Genomic DNA, 24,994 nt, shown 5'->3' on the forward strand with positions numbered 1-24,994 from the left:
TCTCTATAATCACATATTTTTAGAGGTTGCAAACACTACCTTAGTAGCATTTCCGATGAATAATAAATTATCGATGGTTCGATGTCAATCATAAAATGAATAACTTTTCACAATCCATGCACATCCATTACTGGCAGCGGATTATCTTCAAGATAAATATATAAGATATCATCTCAACTTTATTTTGCATAACCATTATATGATCATGAGAATTAAAAACTACTACTTCCTCCAAGAAATTGAAAAATCAATATTTGAGCTACAATTTGGGTCGGGACCAGCCCTCGTGGGCGACCCATCAACCCATTTTAATAATTTTTTCGTACCAACTAGTATGTGAAACTATATATTCCTAAGAAGAAAAAGATTGGTGACTCCAAAATAGTTTGAATATTTTTCTCAATCATAAGAATCGGTAATCGAAGTTAATATATATATATATATATATATATATATATATATATATATATAAAAACTATTTTGGGTTTTGGGAAATTGATAATTCTATTTTTCTTTAATTCGTTCAATGAAATATGTGTGTGACAATGTGTACATGTGCGTGTGTGTAACATTAATGTTTTAATTAGTTAGATAATTTATTAGATTTTGGTGATACAAATTAACTTGGGCCGGTTTTGAAAATATAAGATTAATAATACGTTGGTGAGACAAAATTATAGGTATAATTTGATGAATACATGACCATCAATTATATTGCCGAGACGTTGAATTATAGACTTTGGAAACAAATGCAAAAAATTGAGAGAAAAATAATGTCTGATTTTTTTCCCTTACAGGAAAAGAATTAACATTAATGTAACTAATCTGGAATACAAAACCCTAGCTGGTTACATATATCTTAAAGATGAATTGCATCGATCAGTCGACGACGACTACGTGGGTGAAGAATTAATTAACTTAGTGCAGAAGTCATGAGGATCAAGAAGTGATGTTCATGGCATGGAATCGTTAAGCCACCCATTGGATGATTATAACCGAATTCTTCTTCAGCCAGATGCAACAAATTTTGAAACACCGGGTGGTTCAAGTAACATATCGGAACGATAAATCGTCTGCGTGTCTCGCCTACGTAGACCGGAAAATGACCTTTGGGAACATCGGAAAAGGTCGAGTTCATGCTACCTTTCTTGGGCGAAATCGTTCGTCGGAGTTTTTCGCTTGTGTGAGCTATGCCTTCTAGCCAAGATCCCATTTTGGAAACTGATTAATTTGTTCTCTGTTGGAGATCACACGTCTTGGGTATATATATAGGGAAAATGATGCAAAGTATTCATTGTGGTACACTAGTGGTGGAGGGAGTTGGTAGTGGGGAGGGAACGATATACTTTAAGAAATTGAGTTAAAGCATACTTTTTGTGTATATAATTTAAAATTTCTTTTAAAAATTTAATGAAAATGATATCATTTCATTTGTCTTTCGATTCAGTCCAGATTACAATATTAATGTGCGTCGGAGGGAAATTTAGCTTCAATTAAATTTGTTTGACTAACATTTTCATATATGATTTTCTCGATTATTAAGCAATTTTCCGTGGTACTTTAAGTTTAAAACTTATATTTTTTTGACCTCGATTTGCATATCTTATCTATGTTCAGAGTCAGGATTTTCACATTCAACCCTTATATTTATTGTATTTGACACTTAACTCATTTATCGAATGCAAATATTAGATACAAGAGAGGTGAGAAGGGATGACAGAGTCATGAAATTCAATTAATAGACGCTAAAATGATTTTTTTATCGGATGAAAGGGGCAATGTGGGTAAATAATTTAGAAAAATAACTCTTTAGTGTCATACTAGAGAATAGACAAAATAAGAAGACAGGTGCAACAACCAACCCCCTTGGCTCCGGTCTCTGGAGGCAAAGTGTCATAATATTCATTACGAGATGAATGCAAAAAAAAATCTTTTGAACTCTGTCTTGTTTTAAAAAACGAAAAACAAAAACAGCAAATTAAATAAGTCATATACTAATGAAAGTTATATATTTTATTTCGTAATTTGTATGTTTTTTTAATTTTTGTTAAAGGATCGCATCAAACCCTAAAAAGTAGTGCATTGAAGCCTTCAAATCAAGATTATGTGTATGTAGGAGACATATCAGGTGAGATAATTTGCCAAACATTAATCATATGGTTTGGGCTAATATATGTCAAGACATGGTGACCTACCACTTCTATATATAAAGAACAAATTATAAAGAAAATTCGCGATTGGACATGCAGAAACAACTCAAGTAACATTTGAATTATCGGATTCAAACACACACATATATATATATATATATATAATATAAAGTATGAAAGCCATTAATTTCACTGTTTTAGATACATTGAACTTAATTGTTGTAATGTAAGAGGGCAAAATCTGATGGGTCCTTGTTGGATGTAATGTCTCAATACGAATTATATTATGAACTGCCTTTTCCTCTCTCTCTCTGAATTGGCAAGCGTACATATAATCTACACCAAGATATGTTTAATTAATTCTGGGTTTTGTGTGCTCATCTTTTTTGGGATTTGATATGATCTCATTTTAAATAAGATTATATTAAATCCCAAAAAACATGGGTCCTTGGTTGCAGCACATGGGCACTACTCATGTGCTAGCATAGACAAAACCTTAATTCTAATCAAATCAGACTTGAAAAAGCTCGACGATGATGAATTTTTATCTGAAAACTGAAATCATAAAATTGTGTGTTTTTTAAAAAAAAATCTTTTGTTAAAAAAATCATTCTTGACAGAGGATATAATAACAAATTAATAATAATTATTTGTTACTTGTTGGTGAATTAATCGAATAAGTACCAATTGACATGTACTGCTGGATTATATACTGCAAACATGAGTATAGTTAATTAAAGTAATGTTTGCAACATTTAAATACAAGTTATTATGGATTTTTTTTCAACAAATTTGTTAAGAAAAATTTTATAATCACTTATTTTTAGAGGTTGCAAACAATGTCTAAATATGCTGAATTATACGTTGAAATGTTGGGAGGCTGGGGATTGGAATAATCACTTCCCTCTTGGGGAATAATATCACTCGCTTCTGGTTCTGTCCATAATACATTGTAGGCACATGAGATCTCGAACATTCAGGTTTTTTAAGTAGTGTTTGGGAAAGCTTTTAGGAAGCATTTCTCAACTTTTCTTTCACAAAATTTGAAAAATTATAAAATTTTGTTTAGAAAAAGCTGAAAAGTACTTCGTAGAAACTCTCTCAAACACTACCTTAAAATGCCAAAATTATGCAACTATGGTTCGAGGTATATAGAATTGAGAGAGTACATAAGCTTTTTAGGTTAGGGTACCCGCAACCATGATCTTATACTTGTAGATGAGATCCTAGCATATGGGTAATCCCCAAATCATGCATCCAACGGTTCGTATTTTTACACATATGCGTAATTAATTATATATTGTTGACGTGGCAAATCATGAGACATTAGATCTATCATTGGGATATTACCCATATGCTAGGTTGAAATCTACCATCTTATACATACAAATTCAGCACGAGACCTACAATGTCACATTATTGTCACCTCAACATTTTAAAATAACACAACTTTTATGACTTTTTTCACAACCCTAAAACCAAAAAATAACTTTTTCACGAGTCCTGCTAATCATTTCTATACACATTAATATAATTTCTATTTATTATCTATAATTAAATTTTAATTTTTATAATATAATAAAAAAATTTGTCTTACACACGTAAGGTGATTTTATTAATTAATATTTAATATTTAATATTTTAATTAATTAATTAATCTCTAATCAAAATTTAATAACTATTAAAAAATTCATCTATGTATAAAATAAATAAATCTATATCTGAAATAGATTTATTAAATTTTATTTTTTTATTTTTATTAATATATAATTGTAATAATATATTAAATTACAATTTAAAGTGTTATAATGATTTAATAACATAAGAAACAATATAATTAAAATATTCATAATTAATAATAAAGATTGAATTCATGAATCACATCCTTACAGAACAAATAAAGACCAACATAAATTAAAATTAAAAAACATAAACGTACACAAGTGACAAAGACCAAGATAAATTTAAAAAACATAAATTCACACAACCGAAATATTGAACGATAAAGTTGTTTCTCACTAATCACATCTGTACCTAGCTTGCCTAGATGTGTTCAACCAAGTCGGCTCGAAGTTGGTGATGTGCTTCTCTGTCACGTAGCTCGCTATAATTTTAGAGGTACTCTCGGAATTCTTGGGTAAAGCCCATGACGATTTGTGCTGGTGGAGGAGAGTCTTCATCCGACCAGTTGACTGAATCATCTCCACCGTCCTCAATAATCATGTTGTGCAAATAATACATATGTACATGATATTTCTTAAATCATTCTTGTAATAAGATTACGCAGAAACTCTAAAAATTTCCCAACGAGCTTGCAGCACTCAAAATGCGCGCTCAACGTTTTTTTTTTTTTTGCAGACTCTTGTCTTTCTTTGAATTATTCATCTTGGGATCCACGGGACACGGAAAGCTCTTGACGGAAGCAACTCATTCGAGGTAGATTTCATCTATAAGATAATATCTTTTTGTATAAGATGTTTTGTTCACAGTGAAATGAACATTCCGAGCCTTTTCTTATAGGATGGCGTTGAATAACGATGATTCGTTAAGAACATCTATATTATTATGCAATTCAGCAACGCCAAAAAAAGCATGTCATATCCACAAGTCTGCAAATGCAACGACTTCAATAATTATCGTTAGGACGCCATAATCACCTCTAGTATATTGTCATTTTCAAGCTACGAGACAATTTCTCCACTCCCAATGCATGCAATCAAGACTGCCCAACAATATTCCACAGAAGTCGTGCTTCTCTTCATGCATTTGAAGCAATCTTTGAGTGTTTACATCATTGGGTCTTCTCAAATATTGTGGCCCAAAAAAAGCAATCATGCATTGACAGAGGTTGATCAAGCAGTCCAATGCAGTTTTTTCACCCATCCATACTCATCGAGAGAGTCGGCTAGGGCAGCATATGCAAATTAACGAATAGCCACAGTGTATTTTTGAAGCGACGACAAACTTTGTCTTCCTACAATGTCTCTCCTCTGTTGAAAGTAGTTTGAATGATTTGTAAGCGTATCGACTATGTGAATAAATAACTCTCTACGTGAAACGACCCTAACTCTATAATAAATAAATATGCGGAAATTTTTTTTTTTTTTTTATACTACTAAATAAAATATGTACATATATGCCCATACATATATGCACAGAATAAAATCTTAAAATAAATTCATGACTAAATAAATAAACAATTTAAATACTTAAATAAAATGCATTCTATGAATTAAATAAATATCTGAGTCAACCCTATAAATTAAAAATATACTGCATAATTAAAATAAATAAAAAGTGTGCATGCACTAAATTATTTAATAAAATATTCCAAACAACTCAACCCAAAAAAAATAATAAAATGTATCATAAGACTCAAGCATGGTGACTCAGAAGCTGTCACGGTCACGGGGCTACTGCAGCACTGCTCATACGTCCTCACCACCGGTAGGGGTAACCTGCTCCACTACATACTCACCTGCACCATATCAGTGTAGTGAGCCTAGAGGCCCAACATGCATACTAACAAGGGTTCAAAATAATTTAAAACAATTTAATACTAATACATACATATACGTGAATGAGCATGCTTAAAAATTTCGTAACATAACTTACATAAATAAACATAAATAACATAATACATAACATACATAATATCATACATACTTGAGTTGTTGAGCATTTATTTTCTGAACATCGAATGGTCCTATCCGTAAGTGTGACCCATAGTGCGACTGATCAGTCTAAGAAACCATCGTACGAGGCTGGTGGCGAACCACCCATACATAAATGGCAGAAAACTGCCCATACATAAATGGCAGAAACTGCCCATACATAAATGGCCACACTACTTCAATTTCCACCTAAAATATTTTATTTGCTCAACCATAGGAATTAAATCATAGCATAAAAATTGATTTCATGAATGCATGTACTTAAATAAATTGTGTGTCCTTCATATATATTTAATTTAATTTTTCTTACTAACATATAAATATTAAAATAACTTAAATGCATAAAAATAATTAAATATATAATCAGGACACATGCAATTTTCTCATGGTTTGATACAGCTGCTGGCCCTAGACATGCAAGCCCATTAACTTAAGACTTGGCCCATAAATCAACCAAAGCCCATTAAGACTAACCTAAGCCCAATAACACTGACACTGGCCCAATGGGCCCAAAAGCCCAATAACAGGCCCAATAAATTTCATGGGCTCCCAAGCCCATAAAAATTTCTGGCCAACTTAAAAATTTAAATAAAATTTATTACAAGCCCATAAATAAATAAATTAACCCAAAATAATTTAATGGAGCCCAAATAAATTAAATGGTACTAATTAAATTTTTGGGAATTTAATTAGTCCATTTAATTCCTAATTAACTTAAAAACTTAAAAATAAAAATACCCGAGCCCATATAAAATAACCCGGACCCGGACCCACTTAACTTAACCCATATTATTTTAGACCCGACCCGGACCCACCATAAACCCTAGAACCCGAAACCTAGCCTATCCTTCTTTCCCTTCCTCCTCGGCTGCGCGAGCAGCAGGCCTTCACGGCCTGCTGCAGCCCAGCTCCGGCCACCGTGGCCGAAGCCCCGCCGGCAGGACCTTCCCAGGGTCCTGCCGGTTCGAACCACCCCCTGGTCCGAACCCCATGCTGCCCCCTTAGCCTACCCCGAACCCTCTTCCACCATAACCTAAGCTGCGCAGAAAAATGGCCGATCATGGTTCAGTTCGAACCAGCCCGGTCCTAGCCCATTCCAGCCCTTGTCCGACCCTACCATTCGACCTTAGGGACCCCAAAGAACCCCTCTAACCGTGGACCAGCAGCCCACCTAGCCATGGACATGAAAAACGTGAGCATGCAATCACAAACCAAGACCGAGAGCATTAGAGGAGGAAAAATCGAAAACTTGCTGTCAAATATGTTCGATTCTGATGCTACACACCCACACGCATACATACACTGATATAGGTCTGAAAAGTGAAGAAAAACATGCCTTAATACCGTAGAAGACGATTAGCACACGCGTAGGACGTTTCCGGGACGACGGGGCGACGACGGGATGCCTTGGCTTGCTTGGAACCTTCGAAAAATGGCTATGGAGTCTTGAAGGTTGCTAGGTCGAAGATGATGAAGACTTTCTGTGAGAGTGGCGGCTGATGGGGGTGGGAAGATCGGCTAAGGGGTTTGGGTAGAATAGGTTTAAATTTTAGGTTAATTAGAATATAGGTTAAATAATTAAATAAAAAGGTTTTAAAATAATTAAAATACAACTTAACTCTTAAATAAACATTTAAAAATCTGATCACCTAAATAAAATCTCGAAATAATAATTTAGGGGAATTTTAAAAATATTAAAAAGTCAATATTTTGACTAATTTTGGATAAAAATGACCCCTAAAATTAAATAAAATTAAATACTTAAAATTTTGAGATAATAAAACTCAAAATAATATTTTAAGGCTCTAAAAAGACTCATAAAATAATTTGGCTAGAAAGTTGTCATCTCGTCCGTCCACGGTCCCGTCTACGCGATTAAATAATAAAAATACTAAAAATCATAAAAATCACTAATTATGGGTTAAATGCTTAAAAATAAATTAAATCATGCATAAATAATTCACATAATTATTTAACCCATAAATCATAAATTTAAATAATTAAATATCCTAATTATGCAGGCGGATTTATGTAATTAAAAATACCGGGTGTTACACTACGCATTCGAAATCGTCTCCAAAACACTTTAGCGTGGAATGTAGGATTTTCGTAGAAATAATCTTTGACAAGTCAAGAATGCCCGTCTTCATGATCTATATTCACTTATCTCCTTGAATTTCTAGATCATGCGTGTGCTAATTTTATAAAAGGTAAGATTTTAAGATGCATATTAAAATTTTACAGGAGAGAATTGTATATTTTCAATATTAAAGGAGAGAATTGTATGTTTTCAATATTTACATGAGTATTTGGTGCAAATAACTCTAAAAAAAATCATATCAATTGAAGAATGGGACATATCTCCATTGGCTGAAAAAGAATTCTATTCTATTGTTGCAAAATTTAAGCTCGCAAGCGCTCAATTGTCAAGTTTTAATATATAGTGAGTAAAGTATCATTTCCACGAGGAGTAATATTGAAAATCATTTAGTACTTGTAATTCCAATAGTCTAAAATTTATCTAAAAAATTAATATTTGAGAGATTTGCAGAAAAATAAAATAAGCATTGATTTTTTAATAACACGCACACAATTTTCAAAAAGTATCAATCAGAAGAAAAATGGTCCAAATGTTTAGATTTCATCTGATTTCGACAACAATTACTCCTAATTAACTTATTTTTATGAATTTCTTTCAATTAATAGCCAATAACACTTAGGTTATTTTATTCTCCTCTCCCGAGAAACAAATAGAGTGTATCAACTATGGTTCAATTTCAATATCCCTATTAAGAATCTAATTGTAGTGATATGTGTAAAAAATGTTCTTTTAAGGCTCTATTAAAGTTATATACTGTCCCGAGCTATATAAACAATTAACGGTGTTATTTCTATCGGTCCTATTCAAAATTCCCTCTCCCGAGTGCCGGAATTCAAATAAATATAACAAAAAAATTTTTGATCAAGTAATTGAAACAACAATCAATACTAGAAAAGCAATTAATCTAAGGAAATTCAATTCAATAAAATTAAGAACTTGTAAAAGTATACACACCAGGTTCTATCGTCCCTCTAGACTAAGAAAATGTTAGATCATAATCAAAAATAAATAAACACAAATCATGTTCATGAAACTAGACATCAAATCAGAATTTAAGAAGAAAACGGGAAAGAAAAACAAATCCGAAGTAGCTTTCGGTTCCTTCGTCTTCGCTTGCTTTGATGTTCTTCACGTTTGATGCATATTTTTTCTTCCAATATTTTCTACCAAATCTCACGTTTAAGCTCTAAGAAATTTATAATGTTGTGCGGCGGCTTCCTCCCTTCAACTATGTGTATCCAAGTTTTGTTTATATGTGCTTCCAATCCAATAAATAAAAGCCCACGAAAGTCCGAAAGTTTCCTTCCCGAAAAATAAAAAAATTCGACTTTCGCGATGTCGCATGTGCGCATATAGATAGAGACGCCCACGCATGTGATTTTGTCTTCTCCAGGCTCAAAATTGCTCAACTGGCGCGCCCGATCATGAAGATAGACGCGCTCGCGCATGGCTCTCGGGTGTGAAATTTTGCAGCCCGCGATAATTGTCAAAAACTCAATATCACAAAATAACCGTCAGATTGAGTTGAAATTTTGACAAAAGCTTCAAAATATCCTAAATTATATTATGAATGATGAAGATTGGATTTGAATATCTCAATAATTCCCAGTAATTTTCTAGAAGTTGATGCTTCGTATTTCATCCTTCCGCTTTTTTTCGGTACTTTTGCGCAAATCCTTGCAACTCACAAAAACAACTAATATGCATAAAATTCACTCAATACATCACAAAAGTCAAGTCAAATCATATATAAATTAAGTTCATAAATTGCACTTATCATCTATTAATCATAAAATGAGTTTTAAATATAATTATCGGGACTATATTGAGAGTTTTAATAAAATTTTGTTTTATGTGAAAAAAAAAACATTCTTGGTTCTTAAAATTTGTGAAAATGTTTTTCACAACCCAATTCCTAATTGGTTTTTCATTTGGTGGAAAACATTTGGTCCTTCTTCAAAATTTTACCCGATATTTTTCAAAACCTATTGAAAGAATGGATGTCATTTTCTCCAAAGGTTCAACAATAATTTTCAGAAAATTGTATTGATGGCAAAACCCTTTGTCTTTTCTTTATAGATTTTGGTATTTCATGGATTTGTAAATGAAACATGAATTTGGTTATACTGAGAATGATATCCCTTGTTTTATGGTGTATAAGCATGACAAAATTTTTGGAAAAATGGCTAAAGAATGATCTAGGGACATGTCAATTATATGGCTCAGAAACCATCTAGAATTTGGAAGAAAAAATTGCGTCTTATAGACAAAATTATGAAAAAGAAAAATAAAAAGGACAGGATTCTCCCAATCCTTTTAATATCATAACTCGGAAATATTCTGAAATTTATTCAAAATATATCGAATAAATAAAGAAAGACATTTGCAAAAACATGGGTTGCTCAGATTCAAAGTCTGATTCATCTATGACTTCAAGAACATATGATATGCAATTTCATAATCTTATGCAAGAGATGCTCAAGATCCGAAAGATAATGAAGATCTATCCATTGAAGATATCTTTGAGATCTTGAAAGAGACATTAAAAGATAATATTAAGAAGATTAATTCTCGAAGATTGATAAACAAAGAAGACAAGAAGTGACATAACAATATTTGCTTTTATAAAACACTTATTGTTTTTATTTTACTTTGAAATCTGGGGTTTGATGTCCGATACTATTTGCTTTTATAAAGCATTTTACTGTTTTTATTTTTCTTTGAAATCCGGGGTTTCGTGTGTTGTTAGATACGGTTGAGTTTGATCCTCCTCTTTCTTTTTCTTCCCAATAAACTTTCTCTATTATTAATTTATTATAAAAAGGTTCTTTGCTCTTGATATAAAACTTGTAAGTCTTCTTTATTTTTATTTCTTATTTTAATTTGATTATAATCTTTTATTATAAGTTTAGCTTGTATGACAGACTAATTTAATTTTTTTAGACCATGACCTTATTATTTATATACTAATAACATGGTTGATAAATATATGAATAGTTTCCGAGTTTAAGCACAAGGTTCAAGTTTAACCAGAATTTATGAGTTCATGTTGTAGCCCTTTGCCGTTTTTGCCATGAGTTGATGTGTTGGCTTTCATGTGTGATTTTTTTTTTATGAACTTATATATCTGAGGTGGCCCTCGGTAAAATCCTTTGTTGTTTTGTAAAAGAGCCAATAACTATTTATATAGGATCAAATGATGAAATGGTATCAGAGCCATGAGGTGGTATATAAGTTGATTTGGAAATTGAGGTGAGATTTGGATTATCCTTTTGATCCATTATCTATAGTTTCATACCCTTAGGTACTGTTTGGCTGAGGAATATGATAAATAATATATAGACAAGTAATATAATGTAATAAAAAATGATAGTTTATATAATATTGAATTTGATTGATAGATTATAGTTTATTTGATTTGATTGATTAAATTTTATATAAAAATATCAAATGATCATTTTGTCCTTGTAACTTTAAATAAAATATAATTAATATTATTTATAAAGGGTAATATTGTATTTTAAATTCAATGATTTGATTGATATAAGAAAAATTATTAGTGATTTGATTGATGTAAAATTAATAATTAATAGATGGATAAATAATATGATGAAAAGATCACGAGATTGGATGAAATAAATTATACATGGATTAATAATATTGTGTACCAATAAATACCTTAAGATAGCTCCTCGTAAGTTGGGCCTACTTGCCCGGACATTCGACCCGGCCGGCCCATTAAGGTTAGGGTTTATGCTCCGATTCTCCGGCCCAAATAAACCTAGCAATAAAACCCTCCCTTTCATCCGTAGGCCTTCACCGCCACTTTTTGCAGCTGCTCCGCCGTGTGCCGATATGCCGAAGCACTACAGGCCTGCCGTATGTTCTCTTCTTACCACCGCCGCCACCTCTCGCACACACCATAATCGGACTAATTTTCTATATTTTTTGCTATTCTTAAGGGTAAGAAGAAGGAAGGAAATGCCGCCAAATATGTGACGAGATCTCAGGCGATTAAGTACCTTCAACTCAGACTTCCAATTTTCAGGTTCTTCAATCTTTCTGTTTCTTTGGCGTTTCGAAATCGAAGTGGCATGTTTTCAGGAAGAATTGCGTGAAATAATAAAATCATGGGCTGATGGATATATTGGGACCAGCGAGGCAGCAAGCCCCTTTCTCCGGCTAGCCATGAGCTTGTGGTGGTGCATGAGGATGAAACTGTGCATCAGATTGATAGATTAAACTTAATTTTTCACGATTTTTTTTAAATATAACGCAAAATAACTTAAGTTTACGCATTGGAATTGCTCTTTTAATTTGCAATGATACTTGTTTCGAACCAAAATTGGCATGTATCTTGAGGCCAGCCTTCCGTTTTTCAGGTTGTTTAAATGTTATTTCGAGTTCTATTTGTAAGTTCATTTCATAATTCGAAAAATTTTAAAACCTAACATTTAGTTTCTGGAAGAGTGCACGTTATAGTATTTGAAGTCTTAAAAAGGCTTAAATTTTGAAACTTTATCCATATATTTTTTTAAAAAATTCATAATCAGCCTGAAATGAAGGGGATTTTTTTAAAAAAAATCCAGAAATCAAGTCCATGGTAGAGTTGAACCTTTGCATAAAATGAACCTCCATCTCTATCAGGGAGTTCAAAATTGTGATGGCTTTGGAAAAATAACTAGCTTAGCGCTGTATGCTTGGCAGAAGTTGATGAGACTAAAGAATGTTCTCAAATAATGGCTAAAATGTTTATGGATGCTTGTATTTCTTAAATTCTCTTATTATTCTTGTCGGATGGTGATTATTTTTATTTTGTTTTCTTAGTGCCGTTCTCTATGTTTTTGCAATGAAAATTTTGTGATGCTTTTACGCATATCTTTTTAATTAAGTTATGGTGATGTTAATTTATAATTCAGGAATTATAAATATTCAGAGGTGTCATTTTTTCCCTCTTGATATGGTTTACAGTAATTTCCATTGATTTCTTGCAATTAGAGGTTTCTGTTTTGAGTTTAATTTGCTATTTCTTTACAATTAAAAATCAAACAACTTCAGTGATGATAATGATAATTTTGTTGTTTTCTTTGTGTGTGTATCAAGTTTAACTTCTGCAGGTCTTTTTCTATGTTCCAGTAATTTTTGAGACACTCAGTTTTTTCGATCTCTCTAGATAGAGTGCTCGATTTTGCTGCGATGGAAAGTTGTTAATTATATGCTAATTTTGGGTTATAGCTCTATCTGGTTTGTTCTATCCTCATGAAACCACGCACTCAAAAGGTGTTCCAAGTTATTTGATCTAGATAGATGTTGTGGTGTGCATTCTTTTCCTCTATGTAGCATGGGTACTCCAAATTTTTTTTTAAAGTATCGGGTACGGGTACGAGTACGAGTACGGCACGGGTACGTATCCGACACGCGGATACGACAAATCCCATGTCGTTGACCTTTTTCAAGTTTGACCAGTTGGGTACGGCAACGGTACGTTTGGACTAAATTGCAAAAAATTATTAGTTTTAAGGGTTCAATTGAAAAATTAGAAATGTATGAGGACTACTTAATAAATATATTAATATGAATTGGGCTTAAAAGCCTTAAGTCATTGATTCTTGCTTCGGTTCGTGAGTTCTCCTTTCTCTGCTTCTCATGGTCTATCACCACCAACACCACTCCTTGGACCTTGAAGTTTTCTGCTCGCCGCCCGCCGCCCGCGGATTCTTTTTAATACTGAATTTATATATAATATTATATTTTTTTAATCATAGCCGTATTCTAGCCGTGTCGTGTCTTATATTTTCAAAATTTCCCATATTGCCGTACCCGTACCCGTATCCATGCAACATAGCTTTTTCTGCTTTAAATTTTTTTTATTTCTATATGGAGAGTTTAATATAGGCTGTTCTCCAGGAAAATATGCATCCTAAAAGGTGTTTTTCCTCGGGAACCCAAGAAGAAGTTGAAGGGAAACCATCATTCTTATTATCACATGAAAGATATTATCTTTCTCAAACACGAGCCGTTGATGGAGAAATTGAGAGATATGCAAGCATATGAAAAGAAGGTGAAAAAAGCCATGTCAAAGAAGAACAAAGATCTCGCTGAACGGCTTTTGACAAGGAAGCCTTCTTACACTCTTGATATGCTCATTAAAGAGAGGTAAATTTGACAAGTTTTGATTTTTAGGGCTTTTTGCACTTGCTATCTTATTGTATTGTTTACCGCTGATAGTTTACTGTTTGTTGGTCTTTGCATTTAGGTATCCTAAATTTATTGATGCACTGAGGGATCTTGATGATTGTCTTAGTATGGTACACCTGTTTGCTGCATTGCCAGCTGTGGATAGGGCGGTAGACGGAGAAAAGATTCCAGTTGACCGTATCCATAATTGCCGAAGGTCAACACTCTTCATTGTTAAAATGGATTTCATTGATACGCAAAACAGAAAAAGTGAACTTGTTTGTGTGAATGTTTGATGATCCTTTCTGTGAGCAGGTTGAGTCATGAGTGGCAGGCATATATTTCTCGCACCCACAGACTGCGGAAGACGTTCATTTCTGTGAAAGGCATATATTACCAGGTATGTAAGATGCAATAGATAATAATCTTTCATTATTTTGTTGCTGGTAATGCTGTTGATTTCCTTTCCTTGTCTTTTTCCTTAAATCTTAATAGGCAGAGGTTGAAGGGCAAAAAATTACATGGTTAACTCCTCATGCATTGCAACAAGTATTGCCTGAAGTTGATTACAGAGTCTTGCTTACATTTTTGGAATTTTATGAGGTTTGTTTGTAACTCTTACCAATGATCATGAATGTATTTTTTATTCACACAATTGAGATGGCATGAATACCTAAAGCACGCTTATAGTTAATAGTTATTTCTAGGGTGAAAGCTAGGCTGTTTGCTCTAAGTGAAGACTTTGTCGTGGGCAGGTGGACCTAAATTGGTACACAGCCAAAAATAACCCACTGAAGGCTCAATGAGTGCCACCCTGCTGAATTTTATTGTGATTTTTGACGCGAAGCTTTTTAGTGGTTGTCGTAATTTTATTGAGATATTTTAGATTATATTTCTCCTCCAATGGTCATGTCCAAAAGCCTTTTTAGATTTCATAAAGATTTTAAATTCCATGTTTTTCCTAAAGTGGTGACTGTCAATGAATTGAACAATTCTTATTCAACAGTTGAAAACTTATTATTTCGTTCTAGTAGCCTGTGAGTGATTTTCAGTGTACCTAGTGTTGATTATTGGTATTATTTGGCTGCAGACTCTCCTCGCATTTGTTAACTACAAATTCTATAGTTCAATAAACTTAAAATATCCACCCATCCTTGATCCGAGGCTGGAAGCTTTAGCTGCTGGTATGATTTATCAATTATTGTATGAATTGCAGAAAAAGAATATAAAATTTTGAAATGCTGCAATTCGCCAGATACTGTTATTGATTCTGTTCGAGTTGATGCAGATCTTTATGCCCTGTCAAGATTCTTTGATGCCAGTGCTCATGGTTCCTCAAAGAAGGGGACACAACTTAATGAATCTGAAGTTCGACTTGCCCAACTTCAACAACAACTTCCTTCTAATGAGCCAGGTGCTTTAATGCACCTTGTTGAAGATGCTGCAAAGGAGGATGAAGAGGATGAAGAAACAAGGGACTGTAAAAATCTCTTCAAGAACATGAAATTCTTCTTGAGTCGTGAGGTGAGATGTTATACTTGAAAATCTCTTCAAGAACATGAAATTCCTCGAGTCATGAACTGAGATTTTAATTCTTTTTAGGACGGAACATAATATTTTATTTTGGATACATTGTGATAAGTAACTTTCATTTGTATTTCTGTTACTTGATGGGCTATGAGTGAAAGTTGGCATAGCAAATGCAAGACAATCCATGGTAACTAATCTGAATGCTTTAATGGCCATATGGCTTTGGATCCATAATGATCCTCTTCCCACAAATGTATATCAATCAACAGTGTTGCATGTGCATTACTGGTGTTATGGTTTGTAATTCATTCAGAGTTTTGTAGACGCAATTCGTGGAGATGATGTTCCAATTTGTCTTACATTGCTGCCTATGTATAAAATATGTGCCTTCTGCTGTTATTTAATAGTGATTGATGTCAATGATGAATTATCTCCATTGTCATGCATTTTGTTATCTTTGCATACTTTTGAATGTCCTTGTCCTGGACCTCCTGGTGATGTGTTATTATCTTGGATATTCTCCCTGATTTTCTCTTTTACATAACCTATAGTGATTTGCCTGTGCTTGCTTGTACAGGTTCCTAGAGAGTCATTGCTATTTATCATTCCAGCGTTTGGTGGCACAGTTTCTTGGGAAGGTGAAGGAGCTCCACTTGAGGAGTCTGACCAGAGTATTACTCATCAGGTCCACCAATTCTTCTGTTTTTAAGACACAACTCATGCATCACAAGTGGGAGACATAAACCGTCTTGTTTTTGTTCTCCTGTTTTTCAGATCCATATTCGACGTTTATGTGCATATTGTGTATGTAAAGGTGTTTTCGTAGCCACAACATTTATGTTTTCTCTAAAAACCAAATTATGATTTCGTTATCTCTTCCTTTATCCTGTACTGGCAATTATATCTTTTTTTTGGTCCCCTTTTCTGTATCTCCAATCTATATTCTATAGGAACAACTGAAATGATTGAAAGTAAAGGGGCTAAAGTGTTTGAATTTGTAAACAAGTAGCAATTAAGAGGACAACATGAATAGCATGTTGTTTTTGGCAACTACGAGTCTCCTTGGCCAATTTCATACATATAGTTTGGTTTGACAAAGTCGGAAATGTCTGCCTATTACCTAACAGTACTTCTTTTGTTTCTCGACCCTTGTGCAAATTTAATGATAGATTGGTTGCATTTTATAATGGTTGATGTTTTGCTTTTGGCACTCACTTCTATCCACAAGAAATTAGAGACACTATAACGATACTCGAAACATAATTTACATGTGATCGCATGGGAATAGTGTGAAAGTTCAGTTGAGGTATATAGTTTTATTTTTTGTGGTGTCTACTCGATATGTTGGTATTTTGAGCTTATAGGTAGTTATGTTGGGTTGCTTGTGTTTCTAATTTAGCTATAGCTATCGAGAGCTTCAAAAATTATGTCTTGATGCATACTTGCATCTATGAGCAGGTTGTGGATAGGCCAACACAGGAGCACAAGTTCCTATCCAGAGATTATATCCAGCCACAGTGGGTTTTTGACTCTGTAAATGCACGCATATTATTGCCAACTGAGAAATACATGGTGGGATGGTAGGTTCAGTAACAATTCATCTTGCTGTTTTAATTTTGTCCCCCATTTACTTCTTGATTCAAGTTCTTTCTCAAAAATCTTGAAATCGATATTGTTAAATTTTGTGCCGGTAATATGTGGTTGCTGTCCCATGGCTTTATCTTTGTTAATTTACTTGGACTCCATGTGCCACACCCTCCTAAAACAAAGAACAAAAGCACCAGGAACAGAAAGATCCTACCAGGGCTGCACTGAATGGTAGCGGCTGTGGGTTCCTACGTCACAAGATCCTACCAGGGCTTAAGTTCCACTTTTGAGTGGGCATGTCATTGAAGAATCGCACCAACACTTTCTACAATCACTAGTTGAGTTGGTTGTTGAGGCCAGTGTCTATTATATGTATCTACATACATATGCGTCTGATGGACCTCGGTTGTGGAAGTTTTTTTTTATAATTTTACCGTCCCAGTTCAGTGAAAGATTGTGTAAAAAAAGTTGCTTGCCCTAATTTAGTGAATCGACCATTTTGTATCACCTTATTGGCCATTTTTTGTTTCGGATTTGCGATTTAAACTTGGTTAAGCCTTCACTATGATGTTATTAACTTTTGCATGTGTGATTTTTGAATATTTACAGTGTACCACCTCCGCATCTGTCTCCATTTGTTGACAATGAAGCAGAAGGTCATGTTCCTGAATATGCACAAGCTATTCAACGGCTGAAGGCTGCTGAGAGAAAACAAGTCCTACCTTTGCCTGGCGCTGGAAAAGAAGATTTGGATGACCCTCAGAGTTTACTGGGTATCGTTGATCGGGCAGAAGCTATTAGAGCTGCCGAGAATAAACGGAAGGTAATAGCATCTTGGTGAACACCAACTGATTCTTATTGCATACCTTCTATTTCAAGAAGAGGTATTTCTAAAAGTGTTGTCCATTTGGTTCTGAAATTCTGGCATGTTTCTTTGCCGAGTGCATTTGTAGATGAATATACAAGAGCGAGAAGTCATTAATATTAGTTTATTAGTCCTCAAAATTTGAATAAGATAAAATAATGTCTGCATGTCAATCGAAGTGTGCACATTTTCTTCATGCAAGTGGTTTATTTTGGTTTTATAATATTATGTGTTATTCCATAGCGTACGAAGTAACCTTTCATCAACAAATTATCAGTTGAAGCATAAAAATATATTTGACTCGATAATTTCTGGATTCAGATTAATAAGCTGCAGGAACAGTATCACAATGAACTGGATCTAGAACTTCAAGGTGTTCCGTATTCTGCGGTCTCCAATGAAGTTGAAGGTGAAGATGCTGAAGAAGAAATTGTCTCTGATATTGTTGACCAAATTGCTGCGGATGAGGACAACATGTCGATGATGTTCATGTCGCGAACCACGAGAAAGCTCTTTGAAGCGATGCAGGTAAGACAGTCGCACAACTCGGTCTGTGTTTCTTTCGTGCCTGGATTTGTTGCACGAAAATCAGCATTGTTTACGGTTTTCTTTTCGTTAAGATATATGTAATTCAATCTTTATGGTAGATTAGAGAACATGATTGGATATTTGCAGACGTGCTTTCTGTTTTTTACATTTGAAACTTCCAATTTCGCTCATATGGGCCCTCTGTTGTTCAGAAGAGCAGCGAAAACAAAGGGAAAAAGAAACGAGCAATGAAGGAACGGATGAAAACCAAGAAATCAGAATAAATTCTGATTGAAGTTATACTCTTCAACCCCTTTATCATGTAATCCCCGATACCAATTTTGTTATAGCTCTAATTTATTTCTCTCTATGTGTCCGATAATTCATTTCGATGAAAACCACTTACACCTCTCTTTTATGCTGCTGCTTTTTTTCGAAAAAAAATTCAAGATTTATGTTCTGTATTCTTTTGCTGGCTCTTAATTTGAGGCCATGGAAGGTTTGATGGAGAAGAGCTCGGGTTTAGGGGTGTGCGTTAGGTTCTTCTGGTTATCAATCAAAATCGAATTACGCAAAATTCGGATCTGGACTTTTGCGTACTTTGGTACTGAATTAACCAAATATTAAAAAAAAATTGAATATTGGTGGGAAGGAAATCTTGAATCTGACAGATATTGTCCAATTCTTTTAAATGTATACATAAATAAAAATAATAACTTTTCGTTCTTTTGTTGTTTTGTTTCCATGTTCAAGCTTGAGTCAATCGTGTCATTGCACTCCCTCCTAATTCACCCAGAGTAAATTTGGATTAGATCGTAGTCTATATGCATTTAGAGTCGTCTGTCTATTTGTAGACGTAACTAAATCTTTTTAAATTTTTTCTTCATCGAAATTTTTCGAAACAATTTTCTTCCTCAATTTGGATTTGGTGGCCATTGAGATTGGGTTAATGCGCAATAGTAGTTTATGGCCCATTATTTATTTAGTTTTAATTTGAGTATTAGGATTCTCACTAACCATTCATTGAAAAGAAAATGCACAGAAAGAATTTTCAATGCTACCCGGCCGATATAATTGGTATTTGATTATTCGCAGTTTTGGGTACTACATGGTGGTGGTTAAACAGTAGATTTGAAATAGTTTAAAATATATAATTACTAGTGTGTACAGCTACAATTAACTATTTAAAAAGGTTGATATCGAAGGGATCTCATTTCACATGAGTCATAAGTTCATTGATTCATGAGAGAGTTAAATCGAGGGATATGCGCGGGCGACAGAGACCTAAGGAAGGGAGCAACATGGTCAATCCCTACATATCTTCATAATATTTCAGCAGAAAATATGCTCCACACGAGGATTGAACCTGCAACGTTGGAGAATTTTTTTTCACGTCATCTTAAGACTTATCAACTCGCTTATACCCATGTGGACAACTACAATTAACTATTGATAAGAAGTGACGTGGTGTCTATGTTTTGTTATATTAGCCATCTTGATTTTAAAAAAAAATGATTAAACCTGCCAAATATTAGAAGAGAGGTTACCAAAATTAAATGTTGATAATATAAAAGAATAAAATCACATATTGGCCAAAATCAACGGCCAAAAACGCAAATTTCACTTGTTTTTCTTTTAAAAAATGTGCACACATCCGATAGCAAAATTTGCAATGGGAAACCCCTAAAGGGCAAAAACTAGTAAATAACAATAATTTCATACACCAATTTGTTATTTGATAAATAGTTTGTGATATCTTTACCCAAAGGAAACTTGAAATTAAATGAGACAAACGCACAAAAAGCTTATTCACGGAGTTTTTTTTTCAATATTTACATGCATGAGATAAAAACTCAAAAAGCGTATACATCTTCATGTTTTCAAATTTTGAGCATGTACTCTTTTGTCTGAACGTGTTTTCAGGGTATGTGCGCGCAAAATTTGTAAATACGAGGAGATAATAACGAATATTGTGATTTCACAAAGATAGTGTGTATATAAGCATTATTTGTGTTCTACTATATTAGATAAGGACGAAGTTTTAATGAGGTTGATGTTACTAAAATACTTGGTAAAACATAAAGTACTACACAAGATGGTGAACTACTCAATAAAAGAAAGTACATTTACGTTTCCATGTTCCATGTATAAGAACGCGAGATTAAGTAAAGCACCGAGGGCCGGGTTTAAAATTTAATGGTTTATCGAATTTCATATCATCATATGTTATGATTTAAACATGTAAATGTTTATACTTCCGACACCGCCGGCCATATACCCTCCATATGCCGGACTTGATCCATGTCGTGCCCTCGATATGCTGCTTGGTTATTGTGGTGCTCAGGCAAGGGTTCGCCTAGTTTAAGATGGGATCTGTCTCGTCGCCTTTTGTAGAGAGGCTGATGCTCATTCCGGTGATCGGAGCCAATAAAGTTCAGATGACATCCTTTTCATTCTAATTCTAAGTGGGCAAAAGCATGGAACTAGGTTGGCTATAGCTTTACTTGCTTGCGCTTTAGAAATGGTCATTGGACTGTATATTTTCAAAACGTTAATCGTCTTTTCTCAAAGGCGTTTCGTTCATCATCCTTTTAAGGCCCTCATGCAAATTATTTTTGAGACTACATATGGTCAATTAATCTTTGAACATTATTTGTGCTTTGGCCTTTGATCTTCGTGTCAATCGTTATGGACACTAGTCCCGTGTCTATGTGTTACGTACATGTTCAGTCGATTTTGTTATAATTACTCTTGTTAAAAAATATTATATTTAAATTAAATTGAAAATTAAAAATTTTCTTATTTTTAATTATTTTTTTAGATTATTTTTTTTTCCTAAATTGATTTTCATGGAAAAAAAATTGGGGAGAAAAAAAAGAGTTACTTTCGTGATTTAAAAAATTATATCAAAATACTATTTTGTCTCTATTATCAAATATATTACACTATATTATATGCACACATTAGAAAACTGTAGATTGTAAGAAATGATTTGTAAGGAATAAGGGTACATAAGAAATTATCAAATTAAGATATTGTCATTAGATGTTGACAACATATGACACATGACACATGCAGTGAAAATATTTAAAGTGTAAATAATACAACAAACCAACAAAGCAAATACTCAAGAATAATTATGCGCAAGTACTAAGGACTAGTGCGGTACCTCAGGGCAAAAAAAAAAACTTCACTAGAAAAGTTGTAAACCGTTTTACAAAACCGGCCTTAATACTAGTGAATAACATCAAAATTCAGTTTTCTCTAAAAACAAGTGAGAAAACAAAGCATAAGCAGCAACAACTTCCTAAAAATTAATTGAGGACAGAAACATTAAACCACACGAAAATCGACCCTAGCTAGTTCACTAGTTGCCAAAACTTGAGAGACACAAAAAGTGCTCTCAACACTCCAAGGCAACAAGGGAAATCAAAATGCGATGGTTGTAGCAATCTTCAATCTTCTAGAATTTTTCAAAGCTCGTGAGATTGCTCTTTTGACTGTTAAGAATGCTCTCATTCTCTCTATTTTTCGTCCATTTTCTCGATCATCCCTTCTCTTTTTAAGCGTGATATTCCTATCTCCAAATCTCTTGATCTTGTTTCCTTTTCAAACTTGAATAGTTTTGATAAAGGGAATATAACTAATTTTTGAGATATATAAACAAGAGATTATATCACGAATTTTAATTCAAAAACCGATTAAGGAATATATTCAATAATATCTCAACTCATTATATAAAAAATGTACAAGATACACATCTTAACCACTAATCCAAGAAAGTAAAACTCTACAAAAGATATTTCAAATCATGGAAAGATATTAAGAAATAATTAATTCATTTCAATTTCTTCCTTTTTGTCTTTCTGGACAAAACACTAAATCGATACCTGTTCATTTGAAAACATGCTGCAACACAGTAAAAGAAACAACACAACATAACACAGCAAGAGCAGCAAAACATGAATTATATAGCATAAGAACTAATCAACCTAAACAAGAACAAGGAGAGTTTTCAGATCAACTCAAACACAACTAACAAAAGAAAAATTAAAATTGATTGCTCTCAGTGGAGCCATTTTCTTCTCCATCACAGCCAGAGCCACCAGATCCAACATCTTCTCCCCTTTTTTGTCCAGAAGAGGTCCCCAACCAAGAAGACTTTGATATTGAATTAGAAGAACTTCATAGTATAAGAAATGTGTGTCTTGGCTTGTAGAATCTTCTGTTCAACATGCAGCATCTGAGTTTGAATTGAAGCTGAATCCAATTGGAGAGTGGAAGTGGATGGAACTGAAGTGACAGTGGCAGGTTCCGTGTTGCCAACATCTGGCACAACATCTGCCATAGCATCTGAGTCTGTCCAAGGGAGATCCAACTTTCTATTCCCTCGCAAGCTTCAGTACTTTCATTGCAACAGAAAGAGTCTCATCATCATCTTTTTCAAATCCTTGAGACATCAGCATGACATAGATCATGGTGGGAAATGGAAGCTTATAAGAGGCCAAACCACAGTCTGCATAATGCATGACTGTATTGAACACAAGCCTTCCGAAATTAAATTCAGCTCCAGTCCCGACAAAAAATAACACAATTTCATGTCATATGGTAATGAATTAAAACTATTTCAAATGGATGTAATAAACGCATTTTTGAATGGCATTTTAAGTGAAAAGGTGTATGTGAGACAAGCCAATGGGTTTGAGGATCCACAACACCTAGATCATGTGTATAAGTTGAAAAAAACGTTGTATGGATTGAAGCAAGCCCCTAGTGCTTGATATGGAAGACTGACTGAGTACTTGATCAATATTGAGTTCAAAAGATGTGAGGTAGATAAGACTCTTTTTGTGCAAAAAACTCAAGATAATATTCTCATTTTCCAAATTTATGTTGATCACATAATATTTTGTGTTTTTTTTCTAAAAGGCTTGTGAATGAGTTTGTTAAGTGCATTTCTTCTACTTTTGAGATGAGTTTGATTGGTGAGTTGAGTTATTTCTTGGGTTTACAAGTGAAACAAATGCATGATGGTATCTTTTTGTGTCAAAGCAAGTATGCAAGAAATATTGTGAAAAAAGTTTTTGAATAAAAATTGTAAGCACATTCGAACACCAATGGAGTAAAGTGAAAAACTGTCTAGGGACGATGTTGCAGAAGGTGTTGACAACACCCTCTACTGCAGCATCATTGGGAGTCTCTTGTATTTGAGTGCTACTAGACCTTATATAATGTTCAGTGTTTATTTATGTGATAGATATCAGTCTAACCCTAAGGTCACACACTTTAAGGCTGTTATGTGAAAAGAATATTGAAATATGTGGGATGGACTTTAGACTTGGGCTTGTGGTATACTAAAGAAACCAACACAAATTTGGTAGGTTTTAGTGATGTAGATTGGGCAGGGGATCTTGATGAGCGAAAGAGCACCATGGGTGGTTGTTTCTACTTGGGTAATAACTTAGTATCTTGGTATATTAGAAAACAAAATTGTTTTTCTCTTTCCACCGCTGAATCAAAATATGTGGTAGCTGGAAGTTGTTCACAACTCATGTGGATGAATCAAATGTTAGAAGATTATGACATTAAAAGTGAAACTCCCATAGAATACTGTGATAATTATTCAAGCACTATTGATATATCCAAAAATCCAGTACAACACTCTCGAATCAAAAACATAGACATTCGACATCACTTCATTCGAGATTTGGTCGAGAAAGACATGATCTGTATGGAGTTTATTGGAACTAATAACCATTTAGCTGATACAAAAGCATTGGACTTTGAGAGATTTTCCAACCTTAGGAAGTCTCTCAGTATGTGTGCACTGTAATCATACATAGATGTTGTCTCCAGTGTTGCCAACACTCGGGACAACACCTAACATGCATGAACATCTTTAGGTTCTCTTAGACAAATTGCATTCACACATGCATATTGTTTTGTGTTGTGTTTGATACTTTGTAACTGCTGATCAGTATACACTCAATTTATGTGCAAAATAATTTTTACAGCCTATTAATACTTCTCTTTTCTTTCATTGAGTTCTGACTAAATTACTAAGTAGTTGAAGGATTTTTGTGTATTCCATAATCTTGTTCCATGTGAAAAATGATTTCTCAAATTCAGAAACTCAACTTGATGAATAGTTCAATGACAATTAGAAAAAAAATGGAAAAATCTACTTAAAGGAGTCCAATGAAGACTGTTTATTTAGTGTGCAGGCTACCACTTCTGCTGATAAATGGCTGACTATCACTACAACAAAAAACCACATAAACAAAACAAAAAAGACAACGGTTTTTACATAAAACTATTGTCTTTCAGTATTTAACAATGGTTTTAGTAGAAACCATTGTCTATTAGCATGTTTTCCTTATCA

General features: G+C 33.7%; 1 protein-coding gene across 1 annotated transcript; it reads left to right on the top strand.

Annotated features, from left to right (window-relative positions):
* Positions 1 to 11,686: 11,686 nt before the first annotated feature.
* LOC140863696 (pescadillo homolog) lies at positions 11,687 to 19,079 on the top strand. The gene is made up of 13 exons (XM_073267297.1): positions 11,687 to 11,804; positions 11,888 to 11,973; positions 13,833 to 14,081; positions 14,182 to 14,319; positions 14,418 to 14,502; positions 14,598 to 14,705; positions 15,193 to 15,286; positions 15,391 to 15,626; positions 16,210 to 16,317; positions 17,091 to 17,212; positions 17,829 to 18,042; positions 18,406 to 18,612; positions 18,825 to 19,079. The coding sequence occupies exons 1-13, from the start codon at positions 11,781 to 11,783 to the stop codon at positions 18,894 to 18,896; spliced, it is 1,743 nt and encodes a 580-aa protein (XP_073123398.1). The 5' UTR covers positions 11,687 to 11,780; the 3' UTR covers positions 18,897 to 19,079.
* Positions 19,080 to 24,994: the final 5,915 nt, after the last annotated feature.

This window comes from Henckelia pumila, chromosome 4 (genome assembly GCF_033568475.1).
Source record: "Henckelia pumila isolate YLH828 chromosome 4, ASM3356847v2, whole genome shotgun sequence".
In the NCBI taxonomy this organism is placed as follows: Eukaryota; Viridiplantae; Streptophyta; class Magnoliopsida; order Lamiales; family Gesneriaceae; genus Henckelia; species Henckelia pumila.

Coding starts and splice junctions, on each gene's coding strand:
- LOC140863696 (XM_073267297.1), top strand. CDS start 11,781: ATGCCGAAGCACTACAGGCCTGCC. Junction 14,503..14,597: donor TGAAAGGCATATATTACCAG/GTATGTAAGATG, acceptor AAATCTTAATAG/GCAGAGGTTGAAGGGCAAAA. Junction 18,613..18,824: donor AGCTCTTTGAAGCGATGCAG/GTAAGACAGTCG, acceptor TCTGTTGTTCAG/AAGAGCAGCGAAAACAAAGG.